Consider the following 27,370-nt stretch of genomic DNA (forward strand, 5'->3'; position numbering starts at 1 on the left):
CTCTTACTCAAAGCATCTAGAACTACTTGAACTCTGATGGCAAGGTCTGAACGAGGTAAATGTTGAGCTTTAGTAGTCAATAACTTCCTTCAAAACTAACCAGCTTTTCCCACAGCTAACTCACTGCCCCGAAACAAGCAACAGAGATATATTTGCTCCAGCTCGGAATCTCAAGTACTGAGCTCTAAAAATTAACAAAAAGTGCTTACTGAACCTTTTGTGCAAAAGCTTTTATGATTTCCAAAATATAATTCCATCAACTCTGAAATGAAAACCACTCTAGGAGTGATTCATTTTCAGGGTAGTCCTTTATTCCATACAAACTCTCATACTTTTTGGTGAGAGCTCTGTCTTTCTAGTGTTGTCTAAACAACATTACACTAAAAGACTTTGAATGTCAGTTAATTAACCTTCTGTCTTGGAAGACAATATTTGCTGTTACAAAATTTAAAAAAAAAAATAATTAGAAGTTCAATTAAATCTTGTAAATGTTAGCTATTTGTCTAAATGGAAACCAGACAAGTTGCAGTTCATTGACCCACACTGGTAGTAATGGCACACAAGGTTTACTGATGAGAGTTTGCAGTAAAAATAACTAATTAGTCATTGTTTTCTTTAAATTATTATTGTTTAGTCATCAGAGGATTTTTTGGGATGACAAAGAAAAGCAAAGATAATTCAAGGCAAGTGAAAAAATATGTTTTCACCAAAAAAAGCTTTCTGGTGGCATGTAATTTATATTTTAAAGAAAACTAAGAAATCTGCTTTCTTTCATTTTGCTCACAGTCCTAATATGACATAACCAATGACTGTCACAATGACTTTACAACATTTACATACTCCAAGCCTAAGTGTGCAGTTGAGAACTAAAGTTTAGACACCATAGGTGGTACATTGGGCCAAACTGCTGAGCTCAACTGTTTATCTCAAATCTCTCCACATCATTTTCAAATTCTGACTACTACCTCTCTTAAAAATCACTGGATTCAAAGAAGTATTAAGGATGCATGATCTGAAAGCACTGGCACAAGCAAGTCAATGCATCTGGAGCATGGCCAGATTTTAGTTATGTGCTGTACCTTTTCCATTAATGGCCCTCCACTTCTTGCAGCCCTGCCACAGTAAATGTTTTGGTTTGTCTGAAGTAATGAGATGGAGAGAGATGGAAAAAGGCCTGCTTTTTCATCTTGACTGCTCTTAATGTGAGTTGAGGAATTTGACTGATGGGAATCAGCGCTAACACAGTTGGTTAACTAAGAAAAGTGCTAATCAGAAATGCTTCTGAACTCAATCTCTGCAATGATACAATATAAAAACTTGTTACATTTTATTTGCTTAAAGCTTACTGAATCCATATGAATAGCTGGTCGTGGCAGAAGCTACCCTATGTTGATGATAAAGCATTACCAAATCTTCTTTGTAACTTTTATTTATCATACAACATCTGCCAGTAATAAATGGAGCTTTTACATTAGAGCAAGTGTTAGCATCTGATAGGGATGAAAATATTTTTTATTTATTTATTATTTATCTTTCCTAAAATTATTTAATTTGATCTTTAAATAAATAGTTTTCTGAGAATTCTGATTCTGCTTCTGATTTTGCTGTCATTTGCAGAAAAAAAAGACACCACTAATTATTTCTACCTCCCACATTGTTAAGATTTGCTAAAAATCTTGCACAAAGAATACATTCATGGGCTTTGGTGGAGCAGAAAACTGTCTTATTTTGTAGTTATTTCACATGACTGCACAGTGTCCTTGCAAAAAAGCCAAAGAATGCTACTCCCTTACAGATAATTCCACAAAGGTAAGCTGCATTTTGTAATACTTTCTAACTCTCACTGTCTTGGTAGGAGGGTGCAAGATGAGGTCCTGGCAGGCAGAGACTGCCAATGGCCTGCTCATCTCCATCACCTGGTTCTCACCATCCTTTTCCTAGTAACACAGGATACAGCAGTTGCAGGGGACACTGTACAGGTTCAGGGCTAGATCCTGATGCCCTTAGGAGTAAGTAAATTCTGTAATTATCTGGACTTTCTTTAGGACAGCTCACAGATTTCAGGTTTTGAACTCATATCATCAGCTATTGCAGAAGCCAGCCTTCCCATGCTTTTTTATTTCATATAATTGCCTGGAAAATGGTGGTCTTGGGTTGCCCAATAAAGAACAAGAGAGGACACATTCCAGCACAGCTGATGAGGAAGAAGACCACACCTGCATAAATATGTTCATTGGAGCACTGTGCTTGGAGTTCACAGGATGGGGTTCTTGGCAGGTGTAGCTCAGATCACACAGACCAGCTGTGTCCAGAAGGAAGGACCGGCAGGAGCAAGGTGCTGGTGAAAGATGAGCTCCTGCTGGGCAACACTGGATTTGATTCTTCATGGTGCTACAATGTGCAGTTCAGTTTCAATCCTGGAGATGCAGGATAAGAAAAGCTTGTGAAGTAGGAATGATGTGGGTGGGGAAGAGAGAAGCACAGGATGCTTTTCTGTTCTGCCATAAGGAGACAGCAGCTGCACTTCAGGTTTATGAAAGAGTAAAGTATTTAGTGGCATGATAGTGTTTTGTGATTTAGTCCTATGACTGGGAAGTTTAATCATGGATGTTCTATAAAGCAGATTTCAGGCGCTAGTATGACTGAGAGCCAAAATAGAGCAAGAAACAGTCATTACTCCATGTACTTCTTTCCAAAACATGCTCACTGAAACAGATCTGTTGGGGGGTGTATGTGCTCAGGAAAATGGTTTAAAAAGAAATGAGGGGGAAATAAATTCAAAGCAGCAGTTTCAGTATAGTCTATAATGTGGCAATTTAATCATTCTGCCATTAGACATCACCTTAAGAAAATCCAGTTAAAAACTATCCAACTAAAAGCTCACTGAATGAGACTACCAAGGCCAAAGAAGTATAGCCCTAGCCATTTAGTTACTCCAAGTCTAGTACAGCTTACACTTACTTTTAAAAATAATCTCTTGTTTTTAAAAAAAATAAACACACCATGTCTTTCCACCCCTTTTCATCAATATTTTCATTGCAAACTTTGGCATACAGCTCAAGTCTGTTTACCCTCCATGGTGTTAATGTTTGTTTTTAATGGATTAGAAACTTTTTTTTTTTTTTTTGCACCAGTAATGGCATAATGTTTCAAATCCTACTTATTTAGACTTTGCTTTGTTTGGCTGTTGAGAAACATTCGCAGTTACTGCTCAGCACTACTGTGCAAGTCACCCTTTCTGTATGGTGGTAGGAATAAGGACTGCTACAGAAGCAGACCTCCATAAAAGACATTACAGCCTTAGCGAAATTACTCCTTTTGTGCCAGAAGAAAGCATGCAATGATGCAGGATTTGAAAATGCAGGAGATTGGAGTAGAGAAGGGAGTTTGGCTTTCTGGAAGACTGGGAGAATGTTTACTTTGGGTTTCTTCATTTAGGGAGAAATATAAAAATTTGTGATCTGATTTGGAAAGGGGCAGGAATAAAACCTGAGACACTTGAATTTCAATTTTTTTTGCTGGCTGATAGCACTGAACTACTTCCAAAATTCAGTTACCTAGAGAAAGTAGAACTACAATACCAAATGCAGGAGTCTTTCTACAAAGAGACTGTTGCACAGCATCCAGCTGGAATTTGGAAGACATTTTACTGACAGATGATAATGGATTTCATTTTGAGCTTTGCCAGGAATCCTTATGCCATTGCTACAGAGAGGAAAAATCATTCTCCTTGCACATGCAAGCACGTGGGAGAGCGGACTAAGAAAGCATCTTTTCCAAAATTAGATACAGGGCCTTGCAAGTTTTGAGGGTTTTTGCCAGTAAAACAAAGTTGGTGGAGACTTTTAAATATAAACGTATTTGTATAAAGAAAGTTTGATCTGTTCTGTATGTTATACTTGTGATAAACAACAGAGGCTACAAACACTTATCATTCAGCATGATTGGAAACATTTAAATGAAAAGAAAAAAAACACTGACTGGCCAGGCACCCACTAAATGCAAGAGCTGGAGGGAGAAGGGAATATCTACAACTTGTTTTGCTTTGGCCATGTTATTGGATGGACCAGCTTAAATAGGTTAGGCCCAGAGAGTGCATAGAGTGGCCCAGAACTGGTGGGCAGGCCCTGCCATGTGGCTGATGGACTTGTCTGAACTGCACTGTATTTACAATCCAGCTGTTTGTCCCTCAAACCATCCCTGAAAGTCCTCACAGTTCAGCAAGCATCAAGCAACCCTTATTTTATCAGGAAGGCCCATTACAGTCTGAGAAGGAGAAAGGTTGTTTTATTGTCTCATGATTAGAACTCAGTCTAATGAAGAAGTTACTGACTTTTGGCACTAGAAAAATAAGAGCACCATGTAATATTCAGAAGGGGAATGTGTTAATATATTACACTTGGCTTTACCTTTATCCCTTTTGTGGCACATACACTTACAATATACTGATGTAGAAATAAGCTTTAGGAGCCAAAACAGATACTTGGTCCACATCCACAGGGCCAATTCAGCCCATGTGGGAAGCTTTATGCAAATTATATAAACAAATTTAGAGACTAAGAAATAAATTATAAAGAATCATTTGGTGGCCAGAGCAGCAACTGTAGGCAAAGACCTCCTACATCCAGCTTGGTATGTGAGAGTTCAGGGAGGCTGTGGTAACACATGCTATAGCTGTCGAATCTGTGTAACTTGTGAGACGTTTGTGTCCTGGGGAGTTGCAAACTTCAAGCAAAAGCTGTTCCCAGCCCAGATGTTGCAGTGCTATGAAACTGGAAAGGAGAGCAAAATGAGTTTTATGTTCCTCCCCTTCTTCCTTTCTGAGGGGAAAAAGGACTGAACAGTGTCCTCTTGGGGTGGTAGTGGGGGGTTAAGGGGGAGGAAATGTGCTTTTTTCTTTTCTCTTAATACCTTTCTTCTTCTTTTAGAAATAAAGGGAGGATGAAAGGCTGTTTCCTTCGCAGTGCTGAGAGCCATGTTAGCTGTTCTAGACAGCTTTTCTGGCCAGTTTTCTAAAACAGAAACAGCTTTCTGAAGCAATAATTCAGGAAGCCTCCCTGTTTCAGCAACATTTAAATCTTATGAAAGCAGTATAAAGCAATTAAGTGTGTTCTTAAGGACCCAAGCAAAGAGACTCCACTTACTTCCCAATTAAAGCTGAGAAGGTGATGGCTCTTACTGAAAAGATAATTTTTTCCAAATAATTTTCAAGCATTTAAAATAACCACATATTTAAAACAAAGCAAGCTCTATTAAAATTAATTCCCCTCTCACTTAATCAGGCTTTAATTAATAAGAATCAAAACCTTTACAGATCCTTTAGTCAGCCATAGTCTTTCAGAAAATACCAAGTAGAGAAGAAATGACACATGCAAATAGTAATGCCTTTCCATTCCCCACACTTTACTGAAGAACAAGTGCAAATGTTCTTTAAGTTGCCCCAAAATAAAAGGTAACCAATGTTCCTTCTCTCCCTGAAGGAGATAAAGAGTACACCTCATTTTTAATCACTCCTCCTATACTAGTATTAAGTGTGGGCATGCAGACATGTTACTGAATCTATCTACTCCACAGTACATTACAGTGCTAGTACTCCAGTATTAACCATGCATTCCTTCTTACCCTGCTGTACAACCTCATAATACACAGGCTTGTTAACCTGTCTCCCAGGAAAAGGTAAACTATGCTTTATTTATACAGAGTATCATTCAGAATTGCAAGCATACTATAAATTCAAGTCCTAGGTTACTCCACACATGAATTTACAAGTAGTGTTTTTAATAAGCCAAAAAATTAAAGGCTGATCTTGGCATTTTTAGGCTGCCAATATCCCTGAAAATCTCACCATAAATATTCCTGTCACACACAAAGTCATCACAGATAGTCCCATTAACTCTTGCACTAGACCAAATTTCACTTCTTGGAAATGTCAAGCTTACACCTACACACTCCTGTTTTCTGCAAAGATACCCCAAACTGCATATTGTCTCTCTGAATCTGAAATTTGCCTATTCCTCTAACCAGAGGCTTTTTAGTATAGCTGAATTACATTCAGCTTTGCTAGTACAAGTTTTGAGATTGCAACAGCTTCATATTTTAGTTATCAGAAGAAAACTGAAGTTTTTCAGATGGCTCAGCTGCAAAACATGCAACACATGGGTGTTGTGCAGTCCAGACCATTTGGAGGAAACAAAGGTTGTAGTTTACCAGTATTCCTGATTTGTCTATTTCAGGATTTAACCAAGGGGGTTTCAGTGATCTGGTTCACACCTTGGCCTACAAGCATCTTTGGCAGCACAACAGAATGGACAGGGACATGCAGGCAAACAGGAGATGTCTTCACCAGACTTCACTGACAGATAACCCATTTTAGGACTATAAGGTACAACCTTTTATAATAGAGCATAAATCAAATTTCTTCCTCTCCTTTGTTTATGAGAGTGGTGGAGGTGATTTCAAATAAACCGGTATAAACACCTAGTGATCAGCTGTCCTACTTTAGTTGGACTTGCTATCTTGCTACAGCATCCAACAATAAACAAGTTATCAAGATGCATTTACTAAGGTGGTAAGCAGCAGAACAAAACCACTTCCTTCAAATATTCCTTATGCATCAAGCAAACCCACAGTAGATACAAACAGGCCAGTTCATGGTTCTCACAGCTACTGTTTGTGTTCTCAGAACTGCTGGTTGGCTAACACCAGTCTGTCTGGTTTTTAACCTTCCAGTGATCTGAGGATACAGATCCACACAGATCCAGGGGCATAATTAAACAGTAGTCATCTCTCACCAAAGTCATGGCAACGCACATTCCAGACACACTATTAAGATCTGGATGCACAACCCTCTCCTGTCATTCCTCCTGAAATTTATATTTATTCCTGAAAACTGAGCCATGAAAAATCTGAAGGGTGGTTCATAGTTGGGATATTTAGCAATGTTATCTCTGCATTCAACCCCAACTTCTCTATTGTTCTGCTGCATCAGCTGGTGATCCTACCCCATTTTTCCTTTCCATACAGTCAGCGCACCTCAGCAGGCACAGGCTGTGTATCCAAGACTTTAGTGAAAAACAAGGATACGGTGGGAATATCATGCAGCCTGTTTCTTTGAACAAGTGAAGACTGATTTTTGGTTTTTTCTGGATAATAAAAGAAAAACTCAAAAAGAGAAAAATCGACACCAGCCAAGAGATGGGCTGGGGGAAATGTTAATGGATGCTGGCAAATCTACTGTGCAGCTTTCCCAGGTTAGCAACTGCATCACTCTTTACAAATACTGGGAAGATACCTTTCTGCAAACTAAAATGATGCAAGACTTTCTCGCTACATCCCCTATGAAGCTAAATTCCTACTTCTTCACTAAAGCTGTGTAATAAAAGGTGTTTCATACAGCACACACACTAGGTCAGTATCATCCCAGAATGAAATCTTGACTAAGGCAGTAACACACTGCACAGCAGGGTTTTAAGCTCTGATGAAAATAAAATAAAGATTTGGAGGCTCTGAGCAACTCCAGTCGGTATAAGGGGGTGGGGGAAGGGCAGCATGTGGTTTGGGGTATTTTCACCAAATGTTAAATCACACAGAATATTTCACTCGTCTCCAGTGTGAGATCACGACATGACTCCTCTGTAATGAATTCTTTATCTTGGCAGCTCTCCTGTTTTCTCCCAACAGTGCCTCCCTCTCCCCTTCTGGTCCCAGTGCTGAAACATATGGTAGTATTTGCAGAGCCACTTGGGCCTGGGAGCAGGCCTGGCTGCCCACACCTGCGCACCCCCTGCCTCGCTGCTCGGGTCTCGCTCCAGCGCCGGCACAGAGCTGGCTCCTCCAGCCTCCTCAGGGGTTCTCCACGGGTGCTGCCATTTGGCCCTGGGGACGAGATGTGTCACTTGGTGCCCAGGGTATTAATTCAACAGAATTCAACACAATGATTAGGTTGGAAGAGACCTCCAAGATCAAGTCCAACCCATGTCCTATCACGACAACTAGACTATGGCACTGAGTGCCACATCCAGTCTTGTTTTAAACATATCCAGAGGTGGTGACTCCACCACCTCCCTGGGCAGACCATTCCAGTACTTTATTATTCTTTCCGTGATAAACTTTTTCCTAATATCCAACCTATATTTCCCTTGGCGCAGCTTGAGACTGTGTCCTCTCGTTCTGTCAGCTGCTGCCTGGTGAAAGAGACCAACCCTCACCTGACTACAGTCACCTTTCAGGGAGTTGTGGAGAGTGGTAAGGTCACCTCTGAGTCTCCTTTTCTCCAGGCTAAACAACCCCAGCTCCCTCAGCCGTTCCTTATAGGACTTGTGTTCCAAGCCCCTCACTCATGAGATGTGTCACTTGGTGTCTGTGTGCCTGCCCAACAATCCCCACACAGCCTCAGTGAGGCTTCTTCAAGCAGCCGTGATGGAGGGGGCTCACTGTCTCAAAAATGATGCTAGAAGTACCCAAAGGCCCCAAGAGAATGCACAGGATCCATCAGGTTGGAAGGAACCACAGTGGATCATCCGATCCAACCTCCATGCTTAAGGAGAGTTCCTAGAACCACATGGCACAGAGCTGGATTCAAATGGTTCTTGCCTATCTCCAGTGAGTGAGGACTCCACAACTCCTCCGGGCAACCTGTTTCAGTGTGTGGTCACAGCAAAGTTCACTCTCATTTAGGTGCACCTTCCTGTGCATCAGTTCATTCCCGTTGCCTCTTGTCCTGTGCCTTGGCATCACCGAGCAGAGCCTGGCTCCACGCTCTGACAACCCCTTTAGATACTCATAGCCACTGAAGATGTCCCCTCCCGAGGCTGAGCAGTCCCAGCTGCCCCAGCCCTTCCCCGTCGGAGCGGTGCCGCGGCGCCGGGCCCAGCGCTGCCCCGGCGGGCCGGCTCCGCCCGCGGCCGCGGTCTCCGGGGCGACGCGTGGGGCCGCCGGGGCCGCCGCTGCCGCCGCCGCCGCCGCCCCGCCATGGGCCCCAAGCGGCCCAGGTCCGCCCGGGAGTCGCCGGTGCCCGGGCCGCCGAGCTGGGAGCCCGCGCTGGTGTCCGCCCGCCTCGAGGAGGTGAAGGCAGCCGGGGGGCAGAGCCGGCGGCGCGGAGGGAAGGGGGGAGCGGGCTGAGGCGGCTCGGGCCGCGGGTCGCGGCTGCCGGGGGCTCCTGGGGGCTCCAGGATGGCCCCGGGGAGGCCCGCGAACGGTCCCGAGGAGCGGCGGAACCGCCCTTGCCCCTCTGCCCCGCCACCGAGCGTAGCCCTGCGGGTTTCTTTGCTCCTCCTCACCTCGGCACTTCCCTTTCTGGGCTTTCTCTGGGTGCCAAGTTTCGGCTCGGAGTGAACTTTTTATAAACTGCTGAACAACGAGGTTTGATGGAGGTGCTGACACAGCATTAACTGTAGCGTTGAAAATGTGAGGCTGTAATTTTCCTGCCTGAGTGTGTGCAGCTAAAAGGCACTTTTTTCTTTTTTTTTTTAATTTTTTTTCCTTTTTTTTTTTTTCTTTTACAGAGTGTGAGGATCTAAAGGCATATTAAGGTTTCCAGGTTCCGTGTAAGCAATGTAATTCTCATAAATCTTGACTTGCAAGAGAGAATTTGGTTTCAAAATAGGGTGGTAGTTTCACAAACAATAATATTTATTTCACATGGGTTTATCTAGCACGGCTTCTGCAAGTGAGACAAATTGCTTCCATGGCTTCCTCGTTTTCTGGATTCCTGTTGTGCCCTATTAAAAAAAAAAAAAAAAGAAAAGAAAAAAAACAGTTTTTTGTTTTAGCTGATGTGGGTTTGTATTTTGCTGCATTTTTTCCTTTAATATACCAGCAGCACTGGTTAACTATAAGGAACTTTTAATTCAGGAGGAGGCTTTTAAACTGGCTAATTGCTTTTCCCGAAAAAGCCACATATGTTCAGAAAGCTCTTAAATATTTACTTGCTTTTACTTTTATTTGGTAGCAACCATATAATACAACTTTAGCCAAACAAGACCACTTTTTCGATAGCTTAGGCTGTTGTTTTCCATTTTTCCCTAGAACACAGATTTTTTTAGTAGAGTTCTAAGGTGCTTGAGCCATTTCTTACTTGTGAATCTTGTCCCTACCCTTGGGAAACATCTGTGAAGCATAAGAATGGGGTGAAGGTTCAATCTCCATCACCTACTCTGTTCCTGGTCTTCCTCCAATGCTTACTAGCAAGGTGCCAATTAGTGATTATGTTTTTTTTATGGTGGCGTTTACTGTGGTTGTGGATATTGTGCAGTGAATTCACTGAACAAGGTGCTTTGTATGCTCTGCTGCCTCTACACGTAATTTATTACATTTCTTAAATGCAAACCATTATATTGAAGTATTTTTAAAGGTAGGAAATAAAATGCTCAAAATTTAGGAAATGTCAAAGTTGGTATTATTCTGGACCACACATTGAGGCAGATGGAAAAAAATGTTGAATGCTCACTGAATAGGGCAAGAATTCTGTAGGAAAAAGTATGTGATCACCTAATTAAAGATTATTGTAATGCCTGTACCCATGGGGGCTGACTTGAGATTCCTTGTTTCTGTAATTCTCGTGTCGTCTAACTGCTTTCTGTTCCAGTTAAGCTAATTTCACTTTCTCTGCCATGCTGTTCACAGACAGAGCCCTGGGAACTTAGGAAGAACTGTCCCCTTGCTGCTGTCGGCTTGAACTCAGGCTTCTGAGATACTGGGCAGCCACTGAAATTTCTTACTGCAGGAGTGTTCTTATTTAGCTCTTAGAGTCATGGGCAAGAGCACACTCGGTGCAAAACTGTCAAATGCCAGCAAATCTCTTCTGAGCATGTGTGAACCAAGATTCATCAAGTGTGGCCAAATGTGGGTGTACATAATGTAAATAAACATGCTCTGTAAAAGCAAATCTTTGACACAAGTACGGCTCTGCTGCCAAATTTAATTCCTTCCTCTTGAACACAGAGGGCATTGAATATCTTAATTACTTAATCATATAGGGGTTTTTATTAAAGGATAAACATGATTTTTAAAAATCAAATCTCATTCTGCAAATAGTCCAACCACACTTCCCTCTCCCCACCCACCCTACCCCAGTAATAATATAACATACAAAGTTTAAACTCAGATATATAAAGCTCAGGAACTGAAAGCAGTCTGTAAAATAGGGTGTTGAACAGCTTGAATTTTAGATATCACCAGACATAGAGCACAAAACTTACTTCCTACTCGTCCTCAGTATTGTGTATGAAATACAATAGGAATCTGAAATGATTTAGGAGATGACAGGAACTCTATCAAGTAAATAAATGTCTCTCCTCATAATTCATATGTAAAGAATTTTTAAATCTTTTACTTGTATCAGTTTGAAAAATATTTTTCCCTTTATTGGAGGCAAAGGGAATTTACTAGAACTGGCTTTAAATTGTACCAGATAGACCGAGTGGTGAAATTTCACATTTTAATGTGTTTATGACTTACACTATTTTATTAGTTCAATCTATGAAAAGCATTTTACCAGTGCTGTTAAGATTTTTATGAACGGGTATACTAACTAAAATATGATTTAAATGGTATTTACTAACCAAATAATTGCTTTTATTAAATGCACTGTGAAAACTGGCAAACATACAGCTTAAAAACACATACAGAGGAAATATGGATTTTCCAGAGCCTCACATTATATTTTATGCATGTCTTTCTTGTTTGTAATGTGCTATGCAGAAGAACATGGAGTTGCAAACTGTATTTGCCTTCAGATATTTATAATCTACTTTGATTGGGTTCACTACAGAATTAAATTGCAAAATATAAATTATGATTCTTAAGTAGTTTCATTTTGCATGTGTTAAGTAGGTAAAGGGCGATATTTGCTAAGTGAAAGGTGAATTCTGGGCAAATACAGCCCTTAATTAAAATAACTGTCATTTATTATTTGTTCTTATTAACTGGTATAACTAAGCATAGCAGCTGGAAGCCATGTTCTGTGCTGACTTTCCATCTGTATGATTTCTCTCATTGCATTGGCATTTTAGGGCCTGAAAATTGATCTTAAATCTTGTAAAACCTCTAAAAATATTCTGAATAGGGTAGCTCCACTTTTGATTGCTATTCATACTGCTTCCTCTTTGGAGAAAAATTAACATTCTGTTGAGCTTTGATATTCTCTCACCTGCCCATGTTGACAGTAAAACCTCAGGCTCTTAAGAGCAAAAGCCATTAGTAAATGTGGGTGTGTCAATCAGCAGGTAGTGCAAGTGAATCTGCAGATTTCCAAGCAGTGATGTCCTACCTTGAGGCTACAAAACTCCTGATAAACAACCTTTCCCAGTAATGCCAGTTGTATTTACTGGTGGTTTACAAGCTCTGTCAGTCTCGGAAATGAAGAGTGCTAATTATGCTAATTGTTCATAAACCACTAATATGTTTGATGCTCACATGTTTTGAGTTTTCAAATGTTTCTTCTCAGCTCTTACAGGTAAATTTGTAATACTGCTGTTATGAAATTAACTTGCTGGTTGTTGTCCTAAGGGGAAAAAACCAAACAGTCAAACAAAACAAACACACAGCCTGACCAAACAAACAAACCAAAAAAAAAAATCCCAGTTAACTCCACAACATTAAGTACCACAAAAATAAGATGACAGATACTTGGATTGTCTGGAAATGGGAGGAGGGTAAGATGGCTGCTTGAAGTTTTTCTTGACCAAGGAGAAACTAGAAACTGGTACTGAAAAAATAAACAATATACCTGACTTCTTCCGCTGTCTTCCCTAAAACAGCTGCCCTTTTGTGTCTAGGAAATGAAGCAGAGAAAACAAGATAAGTATAAAAAGGAAGAAGAAAATCTGCTTTCTTCTTCAATGTGAATTAAAGTTAGATATTTTCTTAACATACCTATGCTATTCCAATACTGTTGTGATGAAGATCTACAGGCTACATGTACTGGTTTATAACAGTTGGAAAAAATCACATTACAGAGGAACGCAGTGGAGCCTTGAGAGCAAAATCATGAGAAGATGAGGCACCTTCTGTGTTTTGTGAAAGCAAGGATTCTGGACAACCATTTGCTGCTTACATGGAGCTTCCAGGATTAGGTTGATCTTGCAGATTTGGAGCCTCTCCAACTGAGGGGTATAGAAGTTTCCCACACAGATAGTTGTTTCTAAAACTGAGAGACTTTGGTGCATTTCAATTCTTGACATGGCCAGGAGTTTTAAAACTGGATAGTGTCATTTGTAACAATGGTTGTCACTGAATGTTTTCCAGTGAGAGCAATCTAGCCTGCCCTTAATTGGAGTTTGTTTCAGATTGCTTAAATAGTGTTCAGTTGCCAATGCCACATTTCCAGCTTCAATTTCTTTTCTAAATTCACATTGTTGATTCTGTGGGATATCTGCTCCCTGCATTTTGGTCTTCTTTGTGCAGTTTGTAGAGCTCATGTTAAATTCTCAATGGCAATCTCCCTAGACTGTTTCCATGGTTTTCCAGTAGTTATTTTTATGGTTTTTTCTATCCTGTTCATTAAGCTGGGAACGTCATTTGAGGTAGCCTTAGGGTCACTAATCTATCCTTTCTCAGATCCTTTCTCAAGCCTTGATGCTACAATAACATTTGAAAGAATAAAACTAAGTAGAGGAGCAGTTGTATATTGAGGGAGAAAATATTTTTAAAGTAACCATATACATTTTACTACTTTTCCTTCACATTTTTATGTTGTGATTTTAGGTGGTGAGCTGTAGAAGCAGGGTCTGTTTCTTCTCTGTCCTTTCAGTGCCTTGAACATTAGGGATACTGTTACAGGATCGATAATATAAAGGCGGGATTGCAAAAATACTAGATTTTTAACCTCAGAAAATAGTCTAATTAATCAAACACCTTAAACTGTGTATTTATGCTGCACATTGACTATTGACTTCAATTCGTGTTCTCAATGTTCAGCTCTTCGGAAAAATGATCCTTAAAGTCTTCAAAACCGATCAGTCTAGAAATAGATGACATGCTATTAATGACTCCAAGAAGTCTAGATCATTATTTACTGTGAAGATGTGTGCAGATACTTCGGATATTTACTAGCTACTTCCAGCTCCTATTCCAAGGTATTGCACTTTTCTTAGAAAAGCAGTTTATTTTCTTCATTTAGCACTAGGGAGAATAGGCTGTCTGTAATAATTTCTAAATTTTTGTGCAAAAGACCTTATGTTGAGCTGCATATACTTCTGTAGAATTAAGTAAGGTTGTAATTTTCACTACAAGTTCAGTTATCTTGTAAAGGCTCATTCCATGTATTTTCTTTTAATGTATTAGCCAACGGTTTGCCTATAGTATAAATATTCTCGTAGCTGTTCTGTGGAGTAGCTTTTTCGCCTTGTTTCTTTGAAGCAGAGAATAGGGAGAAGATGTGGCACACTGATGATAATTTCTTCTTGAATTAAAAAAATCTGTAATTGGATAATTTTGTTTGCATAAGTCCTATTTTTTTTTTTTTATACTCATTTTGCACGAGCAGGACCTACCCTGATGTTTTGCTTTGGTGCTTTGTCACAGGCTGCTGAGAAGGTGGGCACCACAGAGGTAACAAGGAAATTTCTCTTCTCTTAGAAAGACTTACAGTACTTCTGTGCAGGAGGGTTCATTGCTCTGAAAATTCTTGGGAATTATTATATTGGCTAAAGGATAAGAATTTGGAGAAGGAATCTAAAGGTGGAGAAAGCCTGAAGTGGGATCAGATAATGAAAGTGGAGACCTGCCAAACAAGGAGACCGAGGACAAGAGCTGGGGAGCAAGTCACAGGTGGGGGAAGCATTAAGACGAGTGGTGTAACTGAGATGAGGAACAAAGAGTGGAAAAGGAAGGAGAAATTAACTAGGAACAGTTGTGACCAGGGGGTGGAAAAATCAAGAGAAGACGATAAGGAAGACAGGTTCCACAGGCATTGTTGTTGCAGTAATATTAATCAGTGCTAAGCAGCTTTAATTTGTGGGCAGCAAGCTGTCAACATGTTCTGAGGAGGAACTGAAGAAGGAATAAGGCAGGGTTTTAGAGCTCTCTCATAGGTATTTTTTATGTATCTGAAGAACTGCAGGAAGTTGTGGGAGTAAGGTCTGTATTACTGCTGGACCATGCTTACCGTATGATCCTGAGTAGAACCTGACATTCCTAATGCTTGCTGCTCTTGAGCTGTCAGCATCTCTGTGAGACTTACTGGACCTTGTTTTCCTCTCTATCATCCTCACTGAAGTGGGCAGTGATAACAGTTGCTCCATTAGCTCATGACACAGGTTATTGTAAAAATCCTGTATCTGGTGATCAGCACTGGGAGCACCAGGATACTGCCACATGAGAGCATTTCAGTCTCAGTTCTGAGAGCCTAGTTACGCATTTCCACACAAGCATTGGCATCTAAATACTTCCTGTTCAAAGAATGCTGAAGTTTTACTGTCCAGCTCCTGGCAGGTATACAGTGATAGCTTGATTCCAGGTTAGCTGCAATACTGGAATACCTAGAGCTCTTTCACAGTGCTGTGCACCAGTAGCTGTCTTGCAGCTTTAGACAGAAAGTCTTAAAAGAGCAAAATGCAATTCCGTGTACTTGGTGCAGTCCCCACTACTACTGCCACTTCTCTGGTGAGCAGTGTCTGCTGCGTCAGTGCAGCTGGACACCCATAAATTCCACCGTGTTGCACACTCCTAGAGCATCAGTGATATGCTTGATCTCTCTAGCACTTCATAATTTTAAAAGCTTGAGATTTATTTTGTGCAGCAATAAACCATCAACGAAGTTCATGATGTATGGAGCTGTAGGCACCCTTTTGGATTAGTTATCTGATCTGTAGCTACTTGCAATTTCACTTAATGACCCAGTTGACCTTTACATCCTTTTTGTTTTTCTGAATGTTCTGTGGTTAGAAAAATAGGGCATACTTATGTGATGTTATCCTTTGTTACCTTAAGTGTTTGACAAACTGTTTCCCACCATGCAAGCATGCACTGTTTTGAGGCTTAATTCAACTGTGGCTTTCTCCCATCCCAAGCCATCAGTTACTCAAATTGCAGACATTTAGGTAGCTTTTTTACCAGCTAAGAAAAGGTGCAAATGAAGAAGAGTACTGTAAAATTGGAAGAAGATGCTTCTCTTACTATCTAAATATTTTTCTTAGAATTCTCCTTTTCCTCACTTTACCGTAACTCAGCTCAGGTTTTGTTCTATTCCACAAGGACTTTGTATGTAGTATAAATATATGAAAATATTCAATATCCTAAAGTTACCACCCTGTCTTAAATCTCTTAAAATCTTTCCTTGCTATGATGCACACTGGACTGTGACTCTGCTTAGCCTGGTCCTGATTAATGTGATTGTCCTGGGACTGCCTTGATCTGACTGAATCCCTTTCCATATTTACCTTTATGCAGCTGCATTGGTAACCTTGCTGTTTGCACATGCAGATATGCACTGAAAAAAAAATAAATTGGGTGATTCCTGTGCATCACAACCATTACAAATGCTCCTACTTCAGCCACTACTAATGCTGATAAAGAATACTCTAGAGTGAGATACAGATGTGCTGGAGATAGCGACTCACTCTGTGGAAGGAATTCCAGTAGAAATGTGAAAGAGAAGAACCAGTAAAAGTTGCTTAAATTACATGATTTTTCAGCTTTTGTAGATGTACATCACTAAATAATGTGTTCCAGTCTTTTCTTGTTCTGCATTTTTTTAGCACTGAAAACATTTTTCTGCTTTACAGTAATGCATATGCTACTGCAAATGTTTGAAAACTGCTAGTGTTTTTAACTTACCAATACTGTAGTGTAAAACTTGCCATTGGTAAGTAATTCTTCTTGATTCAGAATATTTAGTGAAACCATGCAAGAGACGTAGTATGCATAAATATACCTTCATAAAACATCATAAAAATAACGCTACAATGTAAAGAAAATATTACCTGGGCATTATCTAATTGAAAGACGAGGGAGCTGAAAATTGTAAATTTTTTTCTACATTGAGTAATCACAATAATACATATTAAAAATTCACTTATTTCTTTTGCTTGTTTGCTGAACTGTCAAATCTGCAAATGCCATTTAAAAGTTAGTACATCTTTGTGAGATGCTAATGCATCATTTGCCTGCTAAAAGGTTTAAGGCTGTTAGGCTTTTGTGTTTTTCATAGCATAATGCTGCCACCTGATGGCAGAAATAATTGGGACAAAGTAGTAGGGGCTTTTTCGAGTTGCATGCAATTTCAGTGTGATTAATACAGTGATGTTTGATATGTCTTAGAGTGACCTAAAGCCATCTCTACAAGATTACTCTTTGAAACTGCAGAGAAGAACTTTTGTTGGCATGAGTTTTAATATTTTTAATATTTTATTTTGAAATGTAGGATGACTGGAAGCCTAGCATCACTTTCATTGTTGGGACCAAGATTGAGGATGAAATCCACACCCAGGCCCTGGCTCTTGCTGTGCAGGTGCCGCTGCGAAAGCTCTTCAGTGTGATAACCCGTGAAGATATTGACAGACAGGTATTCCAAGACAGTAATTTTTAATATTACACCAAACTGTAGGTGTCACTTCTAGACCCTGCCTTTTTTCGTCTGTGGTAATGATAAACTGGTCTGTGGAAGTTTCAAAAATTACACTAATTCATGGAATCATTAAGGTTGGAAAAGACCTTTAAGATCATTGAATCCAGCCTTTGAACACCACCTTATCAACTAAACCACAGCACTGAGTACCACATTCAGTCATTTCTTGAACACTTCCAGGGATGGAAGTGGTGATGGTGACTCTACCACCTCCTCAGTCCATCCTAATGCTTGACAACCCTTTCTTTGAAAAAGTTCTTCCTGATGTCCAGCATGAACCTGTCCTGGAACAGCTTGAGGCCATTTCCTCTCATCCTGTCACTTTTTGCCTGGCAGATGAGACTGATCCCCACGTTACTACAACCTCCTTTCAGGGAACTGTAGAGACTGATAAGGTGTCTTCTGAGAAATGGATTTCTCCAGACTAAACAGCCCCAGCTCCCTCATCACTCCTTATAGGACTTTCTATACTTTTAGCAGCTTCATTGCTCTAACTCATAGGAGTTAAAAATGGAAAAATAAAAGCTTACAATAAAAGCTTCTCTGCTCCCTGTAAATTAAGTTTTGTTATAGACTTTTCTTCAAGGTGCTGATAAAAAACACCCTCCCTAAGGTACAGGGTTGCCATAAGATGATTCCTTGCTGTTTTGGAGTGTGAGTGTAGTGTTTGCAAAAGAGAATAATGAGTAAAGTACTTTGGGTAAACATAAAATCTTCTCACAATAGAATGCTTTATTTACTTGCAGATCGCAGAATCTGGGCGTCAAAAGGGAAAAAAGGCTAAGGATGCACCTATGTACTATGAGGTAAGTTAAAACATTATTGCAGAGTCAGTGCTCTTTTACACTGAAGTGTGTAGGGCTGTGTGGTTTGGTTACACATTCTTAAGTAAATGCAAATTTGTTTGATCTAGCTGGTAAAAACATTCAACCATCTAGACACTTAAACTGCTTTGTTCTTGTGATACCAGCAATATTCTGTTGGATTGCTGATTAAGTGATGATCAAAACATGTTTTCAGGGATACGAGTTTCATTATTGAAGGATATGTTACGTGATCATGTTTTGATGGTGATGTCTCAAATTACAGAAAACCTGTCAGGCTCTTCTGTCTCAGATGCTCCCAATAACTTAGAAACTTATACCTTCATTTATGGGGATGCAATCCCCGATATGAAACACTGTTCTGTGTGCTAGTACCCATTATAATCTCAGTTTGATGTAACCTGATTCATCTAGTGAGCTATGTCAGCAGGGTTTGGAATCATGCTTAGTACAAAGAGTACTTCCTCCTACCCTGTTAATGTTTTACTTACAGCTTGTGAGAGGTGATAAAATCCTGCAATTAATTAGAAGATTGTTTAAAATTTTCTCAGGTAGAGTTTTACAGTCCTTACAGACCTGAAGCGTAAAGAATTTTGGATCCCTCTAAAAAGACTTTGTTTGTGTTTTATTTCTGCAATGACTAATAAACTTTTTATGTGTCTCAGATTTTGGTGGACTTTATAACAGTACTTTTTAGCTGTGGTCTGTTTTTCAGTAATGCCAAGCTGCTACCTGAACAAGTCCCTTTGGAATTATTTACCACTGACAGAACTGTGAATTTTATGCAATTAACCCTCTTCATTTAGGACTAGCCTCCCAGGCAAATTCACCCTTATGTTACTTGGTATGTAAAACTTCTTCAGTCCTGCTTGACAGGAGGATTTTGAAGTCTAGCTCTAAGCAGAAGTTTTGAATGATACCTGTATTTAATTACCTTGAGCAATTTTCCTTGTGAAGTGGACACTTATTAAATTCCAGCTGTCAGTGCTGTGTCTCATTAGCTACTTACTTTACTCCTCAAAGACTTTTTTTACTCCCCTCCTTTAACACAGAATATAAAATGCCTGTTCTGACCTTTTGCTTGGGCTCAGTTTCCGTTCAGGCTGTAGCAAATTAAAAGATCGATCATGTTGCCACAGCATTAAGATCCCACCTCTCTGGGCAGAGTTTGTTCCCAAACATTCACATGTATTCCATGTGCAGTTTGAGCACTCAAAGCTTTCACTGCTTGCACTGCTTCCACTAGTAAAGATAAACACATACAAGATTAGCACAGAACACAGGGTTACAAAAAGCTCTTCTGAGAGGAGCATTTCTATCATTGCCACATACAGCTCTCTGTGGCAGGATTCAACATGCTGCCTTTTCCACAAGTTTCCATATTCATTTTTAGAGGTACTGTGAGATTCCTGACATTTAATGGTCTTTGACCATATGACAGGCACATGTGTGTGAATTTGGGACTAATGATGTGGATAGTAATGTGGTTGTTTTGGTATTAGTAGTAATATTGTTACCCATGCCATTGGTCTTACACTTTGCATCCACTGAAATGGAGGGGTTTTAATAAATTTCACTGCAGCCAAAAGTTTGCAGTGGCTAGAGGTAAAGAACCTTTAACAAATGGCTCATGATACATTGCAAGCTAATTATATATCATATTAAAAGAACTCCTCCTGTCTGCTCTAAGTTATTCCCCTTCAGGCCTTCTATCATTTTATTGTTTTGTATCTCATATCACTCCTGCTGTACAAAGTGAAGAGGTTCTGGGCAGGGTTTATAAATATGTAGCTAAAAAATTTCCAAATCCAAGAGGATTAGGTGTCTAAAACTTTTCTGACTCTTACATGACTTGATGGGGGTAGGAGTCCTGCTTGGTAATTTTGTACTAATTCTAGCACTTAATTGAATGATGATAGGCTGATTCTCTCACAAAGATCCTACAGAATTCATTTTTTCCCTTATATATGAAAGAGAAAATATTATGCTTCCTGTAATATATCAACAGATTTCATAATTTATCATGTACAATTTTTCTAACAAGACCTACAACTAAAAACATATGTATTTTATCAACAAGTTGTGTATTTTTTTGTTGTTTACACACCTGTTTGTTGGGTCATTTCTATTAAGGTTAATAACAGCATGTGTAATAAAGATATTTTGCCACTACTAAATATGATAATGTTGTTAAAATCTGATTATTAAGAGATGCCTCTGCCCAAATTAAGCTGCAAACAAGACCATATGCCAAAGTCAATGGTACAGATTTTATTTAATGATGAATTAGAAATAGAAGAGAGAGGGGGAGAGAGAGAGTTCAGGTGGAAAATAACACCACCCCTGGATCCAGCAGCATCCTATTAGTCCTTCTCCACTCTGGGCTTTTTGGTAGTGGGGGCCCCAAGGTCATTCAAAACTTTTCATAATCTTTACATTTTAGCAAAAAAGGGAATTAATGCTTCTTGGCTACACTATTCTCTTACGCTATTGGTTAAATGATTACCTCACCTCTAATGCTGGTTATTCTGCATGCTCAGTCTTTTTCTTCTTTTGAGTTGATGGGTTTCTGGGATCATAGCCTTCCCTTGCCAGAATTACCTTTAATTCTGTCAGAGCTGATTTCAGCACAGTTGCTGAGTTGGCTTTCTTTGTGGCTCATGGATTCTCCATTTGTGTCCATTATCATCAATACATTCCTTTCCCTAGGCTTTGTTAACCTTCCCCAAGGTCTGAGATAGCACCTGGACAATAGTACCACCTTTATCTTACGTTGTCTACAGTTCAAGTTTCAGGTTTGCAGAGGAATATTTAGGTGGTCACTGGTGGCACAGATGGCATCTCTCCCAAACCTTGGGGTGATCTTTGTCTGACTGGTGATATGCCCATGAGCAGTTGCTTCCCTACACAATTGGCCACAGTGGGAGTTTTTGTCCAGATATGTTACCCAGGATATGCTAGCCAGATCTTGTCTCCACCAGGCCTGGAGTTAGCGCCATCCTGTCTCTCCGTCCAGTGTTAATCTCATGGCAAAATCCTTCTGTGACCTTAACAGTGTTTGAGACAGGTTACTGTGCTCTTTAAGTACTTACAAGTGTTTTCAAAGTTTGAATTTTGAAAATCTATTCAAGCCTAAATTTTCCACACCAGAATTCTTCATGAGGCTGATTTTTTTTTTTTTTTTTTTCCCCCATTTCCCCCTTGAAATTTCTGGTGAGATTGAGTTCAGGAGCTGTGTGGATTAAAGTATCTTTTTTTTTTTTTTTTCTTTTTCTTTTAAGAATTACTTTGAAGTTTTGTTGGACTTACTGGGACAGGGAACAGAAAGTTGCCTTTATGTTACCTGGGAAATTCTGAGAAGGAATCATGTCCCATACTAATATGTAAACAAGCTGGAGCTGCAAGGTAGTACCATGGTGATTATGGAAGCAGATGGAGCCTCATGTGGCCCCTTCACATGAGTTGACTGGAAGAAGATGGATAGTGTTGCTGGAAATGAACAGTTGAATAAGTTATGGCCATGAGTGAGAGAGGGATTGGAGGGAGAGAGATGTGGAAGAGTTTTGTGGTACTGTCAGATAAGCTGAGATGCTTGGGGAAGAAGGTTCATGGGAAGATGAAAAAGGCACAACTGGCAGAGATGAGAGCAGTTTCGTTCAGTTGTGGATTCCAGAATGTTGCCTTCAAAATATGTCCTTGTCCTTGAGAAGCCAGCAAAACTAAAATCTTGTAACAGAAGTGTCCTTCCATGCTGCTCTGACTCATCTCTGGGACAAGTCATCCTGTGGAACCAAAAAGGTGTTATTAAAAATATTAATCTTTATTCCACAGCCAGACAAGAATTAATATATTAACTATTGTTTCTCCCAGCAAAGCTCCTGCTATAGTTGCCAAGTTGAAAAACGTCAGATCAGATGCAAAATCCAAATTGTGTCCCATTCTCATCCTGGAATTCCATGATCCTGGAGCTGCATAAATCAGTTGTAAATAAGTTTTTCTCAGCTGTTAATCACCAGGTTGATACCTAATTCTGCTGGCATCTCCTGCATTTTCAGGATGGAAGAAAGCATGAGCAGTGTGCAGTGGATTCCAGTATTCCTTCCATAAGGACAGTAATAGGTCAATACAAGTAGAAAAAATCCTGGGCATAGCAGAATTATATATATATATACACACACACACACACACACACACACACACACACACACACATATATATATATATATACACACACACGCATATATATATATATATATATATATATGCGTGTGTGTGTGTGTATCTGAATAATTATATATATATATATTCCATAACTTACAGGAGGGAGAAGGAGGAGGTTATTGGTGAAGGCATTCATATTAGAAAGGAAAAGGTAAATGGATTCCCTAGGCTTTGGACCTCAGATGCAGTGGACATGTTTGGTGCAGTTGAAAGTTTCTAGCAAGTAATTTTATTTTTTATTTTTTTTTAAACCTACACCTTGCATAAGTTTAAATGATGCCAACACAATGATGTCCTTTTTCTCCTCTTTTTCTTTCCTTCCTATCCAAGACTACAGAGATTAGGGAATTCTGATTTTCATATTATCATATTTTCTGTTTCAAATTGAATTGCAGCCTTGCCATAGAAAGCTACTATTTTTGTGAAAAGGCCTCCTTATTTTTTTTTTAAATAACAAAATAGAATTTATAATTATTTTACCCTCCTTTTATTTATTGTCTTTTAAATCCTCTTTTAAGACATTAAAGAAATAACATCTCCTTTGTTGTTCTTCAATGATCAGCATTACATTGCCAGTATATAAATGATTCAAATTTCCCTTTTTTAAGTGTTGATGTGATATTTTCTCTTATTTGCTGTAAAACTGCCCTTGTTCTCCAAGAGATGGTTAAAGTCAATACTTGTAGTCCAAAGAGTTCTTCAGCTACCTGGTTTTAATACTTTGATTACATTGTCCAGGTCTACTGAGTTTTGGTATTTCTGGCTTTAAAAGCTGCCTTTTTGCAATTTTCTATTGATGCAGTTTTAAATAATTGCTTTTAATGAAATAACCATCTCATCATCTCGAATCTCTGGGGTTTTTTTCTGAATATAAAGCAGAATAATCACTGCTTAGCCAAACTTTTCCTGCATCTATATTGACTCTTCTATTGTTTCAATTTAATACCAGACCAATGCCATGTTACTGATTCTTTTTTTCTCTAATACAGTTAAAAAATAAACTCATCCTTATCTCTGCTGGCATCTGTTGTCTCTTTATTTTTTTCCTTTCTTCATTGAATCTGAAATACTCATTTTTTACTATTTTAAATTACACTTTCCAGGATCTTGTAATCCCAACTGGTTTATATGAATTATCTCTGATATTCACATATGATGAGCAAGCAAACATTACATTTCAAATCACATGCTGGAACAGTAAATATTTAAATAGAAGATAGTACAAAATCATGACTATTCAGAATTTTCAGAATCATTCTACTTTTTATCATCCCTGGGTGAACACAGGACCTGTTAGATTCTCCTGTTCCAGATCTGCATGGCAGATTGTTTTCATACAAAACCTCACTTTATTTTACCTCCTTGCTAACAAGGCAGCAGTGTCAGCTCAGAAACCTCAACCCTCTGGATGGATAAAAGCAGGAGAAGCTCCAGGCTCACTGTCAGGATATATAACAGCCAGCCCTTATCACCAGCCATACTGAGATATCAACTAGTTGTGCAGTTTCAATAAACAAACCAAAGAGATTCCCAAACAAGGTCCTTCTATTGCCAAGCATAATATGCATAGTTTTGCCATTAAAGCCCAGTTCAGTTGAGTGATTGCATTTAAATCTTAATTAGCTCATGTTTTGTACAGCTCATTTAAGGGACTAAAAAGTAATTGGTTAGAAATAGAATCTTATTGTTTTAAAATTATTATGTCATACATGATTTGGGTTTTTTTTTTTTTCCTTTGGGTTTATTGTTACTGTTGTTGTTGTTTTTTCCCCTAAGATTGTGATGCCATTATCCTTGGGAAAGTGCATAATGTTCACAGTACTTCTTGCCTTAATAGGCAATAGACTGTAGCAGATACAGAAGAAGCCTTGAGTTTTCTGGGTGTACATGAAACAGATTTCTCTTCTGTCACTTCCAACACAAAATATATAACCAAGATATTAAGAACTTTTGTCGGATATTAAAAATAACAATTTACAAGCCCAAGTTGAAAAAAGTGAAATAAATTTAGCCGGGAAGCAGTGGATGTAAAGGACTTTGCAAGCATTCCTGTGAATTTATGCTTTGCTAGAAATGTGTAGAGTGCAGGCTTATGAAGTAAGGGTTGGTGCTGGTAAGATTATTTGAAGCCCTAATCACATTATGATGTAGAGAGAAGGTCCATTTTTGATTGGAACTAAGTGTGTGTTTCCTGGGATAAGTGCTCCTACTATTATGAAATTTATATATATTTGTATATTGTATTATGTATAATTATATTATTTTATGTAATCATAATTAGGTAATAAATATATTTAAAATATATGGTTTTAATGTGTATACATGTGTAAAATTACTCAAAACTGCCTTCTATTACTCACCCCAATGGCATGAATTTCATTTTTAAAAAAGTTAAGAATAGATGTTCTCTTTCTGAATATCCTCTCTTCAGTAGGTCTTAAAAACCTTATACCTTTCTATTACCTTATGTCGTTCTATTGTCTGTGTCCCTTTTCTGGACTCTCATTGCTGTGTCTAACAATATTTTCAGAAAAATAAAAAAAAGGGAGGGTAGCAGTAGAGACGTGGAGTATGAATTTATTTGTGTTCCTTTTAGTAAACTTCTGGGGCTAAAAAAATAAAAAATGTTGAGTTTAGCTTGATGTGAAAGGGGACATTTAATGTCAGAGACATAACACTTATGGGAAGGAATATTTTCACCTAAGTACAAGCTCAGAAGAATTGTCTGGCAGTGGGAGAAGACCAAATTCAGTAGTAGCCAGGATATGGGGCACTTGAGAAAAATGTTTCAAACTTTATGTTAGACAGGAGTGTTTTTAAGAAAGACTTTTTATTTCTTTTTATTTCTTGTGGAAACATAATCAAAGCCTTCCTATTTTTGTGTAGTTGTATAGATTTTGACACAACACCAGGTTGTGGTCAGGATTAGGCTTTCTCAAAAGTAAAGATAGCCCTATCAAAACCAAACCTTCTCACTCTATATATGCATGTCAATAGAATTATATTCTTAATACAAGTTAGCAAAATTTTGTTTTTATTCCAATGGAACAAAATTAATTTTAGCAGTTAGTGTAAAATGGAATAGCTCAGGAGCCAAAACTTACCTGCTGTCACTGTTTTCATGAGAGGGTTTGACACCAGAAACAACTTTGGCAGCCATGCTGAATGGTTAGAAGGATACATAAACTTAATTTTATTTTTCATTCCAGTACAAAATAAATTTCATACTGCACTCTTAAATGTTATAATGAAATGGAGCAGTTCTCCAGTCAGCCTTTGTCAAGTGATGTTGTGTGGATGCAAGTGAAGAGAATTTTATTGCAGGAGGACTTGGCCCTTACACTGTGTGGATACACGCAGGTTTGATGTGTACTCTTGGGAATTGTTGTTGATTGAATGTACCTTTTAGGGAGGTACTGGCTTCAGGGAAGCTTAAGGGACTTTAAATCCTGCTGTGGGCATTATCTACTCATCTGTTTTCCACTCTTTTCTATTTGTTACCAAGCTCCTACCTGTTTATAATATGGAGTATAGGATGTTTTATAAATGGTCCACTAAATGAGGTGGTATATTTACCTGAGATATTTAGTGTCTTATCTTCTGAGAAAAGTTTAACTACTTTACCTGCTGGTTTCCAGTATTTAGGTCAATCTTCTTAAAAGGATGTTAGAGAAAGAATTTGTTAATTTAAGTTTAGCACGTCTTTGTATCAGCCTTTCCCATTGTCAGAGCATCTGATGCCACTTGGCTTTTTAGTCCTTTAAGTTATCAAATTGTGTGCCTTCCATTCAGATTTAATTATTCCATAGAGGAAACCACTGTTGCTATAAACCAGGCAGTTCCATTAATTATAGATGTTTGCAGTCAGTTTAAGTGTCTCCAGTTCAGTATCCCTTTCCAGGAACAATGTGTCATTGTTCACTTAGCATTTCTAAATGTTAAAACTGGGGGGAAAAAGTTCTGAGCTTGAGCAGGAAAACAATCTGTGTTCTCTAATTTTGTTTCCTAAAATCTGAGAGGTCAGGTTTATTATTTACATGAGGCAATTGATGTGTACATCTTCTAGTTTCATTTCAGAATAGTGACTCTTCATAGTCCAAAAGCTAGGATTTTAGAAACATGCATTATTATTATTTTATTACTGTTGTAATTATTTGAACTGAGGCCATTTGTAATACTCAAATTGCTAGCAATTTATTTTCTAGGAGAGACAATTGATAACATTTTGAAATTCATCTACCTATTTAAAATCTGCTTCAGAACACTGGTGAGACTTTGGGTTTGCTTCACAGATTACAAAAGTTCCTGCATACATGCAAATTGGTATCAAATTTCTGCTTTTCCTGTGCAGGTTTTGTTGAGATGTCTGTGTAACTAAAGGAAACAGCAGTTATGTCTGTGAGAATGTCATCCTTGAACTGTTGGAGGGACTCTCTGAAGTAGCCAAAGGCAATGCTGTCTTCTGGTTTTTTTGTCTTCAGAGTTTTTGGGAGACTGTAATAAGGTTCATAAAGGACAATAAAGTGTATGACATTTTCTCCAGTAGAGCAACTAATCTCAGAAACCTTTGTCACCAAATTAAAAAAAAAAAAAAACCACAACAAAAAAACAAACTCAAAGCCCTGTTGCAAAGCTGGACCAACCAAGGTGGAAAGATCCTGCCCAGTTTTGTGGTGCCAAGTCTACAAGGCTATTGGAACTACCTGGCCCAAATATTCTGACGTGGCTTAGAAAACTCTGTCAAGATGTAGTTGGATGG

At 38.8% G+C, this 27,370-nt stretch overlaps 1 protein-coding gene across 6 annotated transcripts in view; it reads left to right on the forward strand.

Moving 5' to 3' along the window:
• The first annotated feature begins 8,911 nt into the window (after positions 1 to 8,911).
• The window catches only part of SPAG17 (sperm associated antigen 17), a 90,993-nt gene continuing 72,534 nt past the window's right edge, over positions 8,912 to 27,370 (forward strand). For 4 of the 6 annotated variants that reach the window (XM_086884001.1, XM_086884002.1, XM_086884006.1 and 1 more), the window contains exons 1-3: positions 8,912 to 9,063; positions 17,363 to 17,503; positions 18,313 to 18,372. In XM_086884001.1, coding sequence (XP_086740127.1) covers positions 8,971 to 9,063; positions 17,363 to 17,503; positions 18,313 to 18,372 — 294 coding nt within the window. In that variant the 5' untranslated portion in view covers positions 8,912 to 8,970. Of the gene's footprint in view, positions 9,064 to 9,168; positions 9,372 to 17,362; positions 17,504 to 18,312; positions 18,373 to 27,370 lie in introns of those variants that run through there. The other 2 variants (XM_086884004.1, XM_086884005.1) reach the window with 2 other exon arrangements.

Source organism: Cyanistes caeruleus, chromosome 3 (genome assembly GCF_971803275.1).
Source record: "Cyanistes caeruleus chromosome 3, bCyaCae1.hap1.1, whole genome shotgun sequence".
NCBI lineage: Eukaryota > Metazoa > Chordata > Aves > Passeriformes > Paridae > Cyanistes > Cyanistes caeruleus.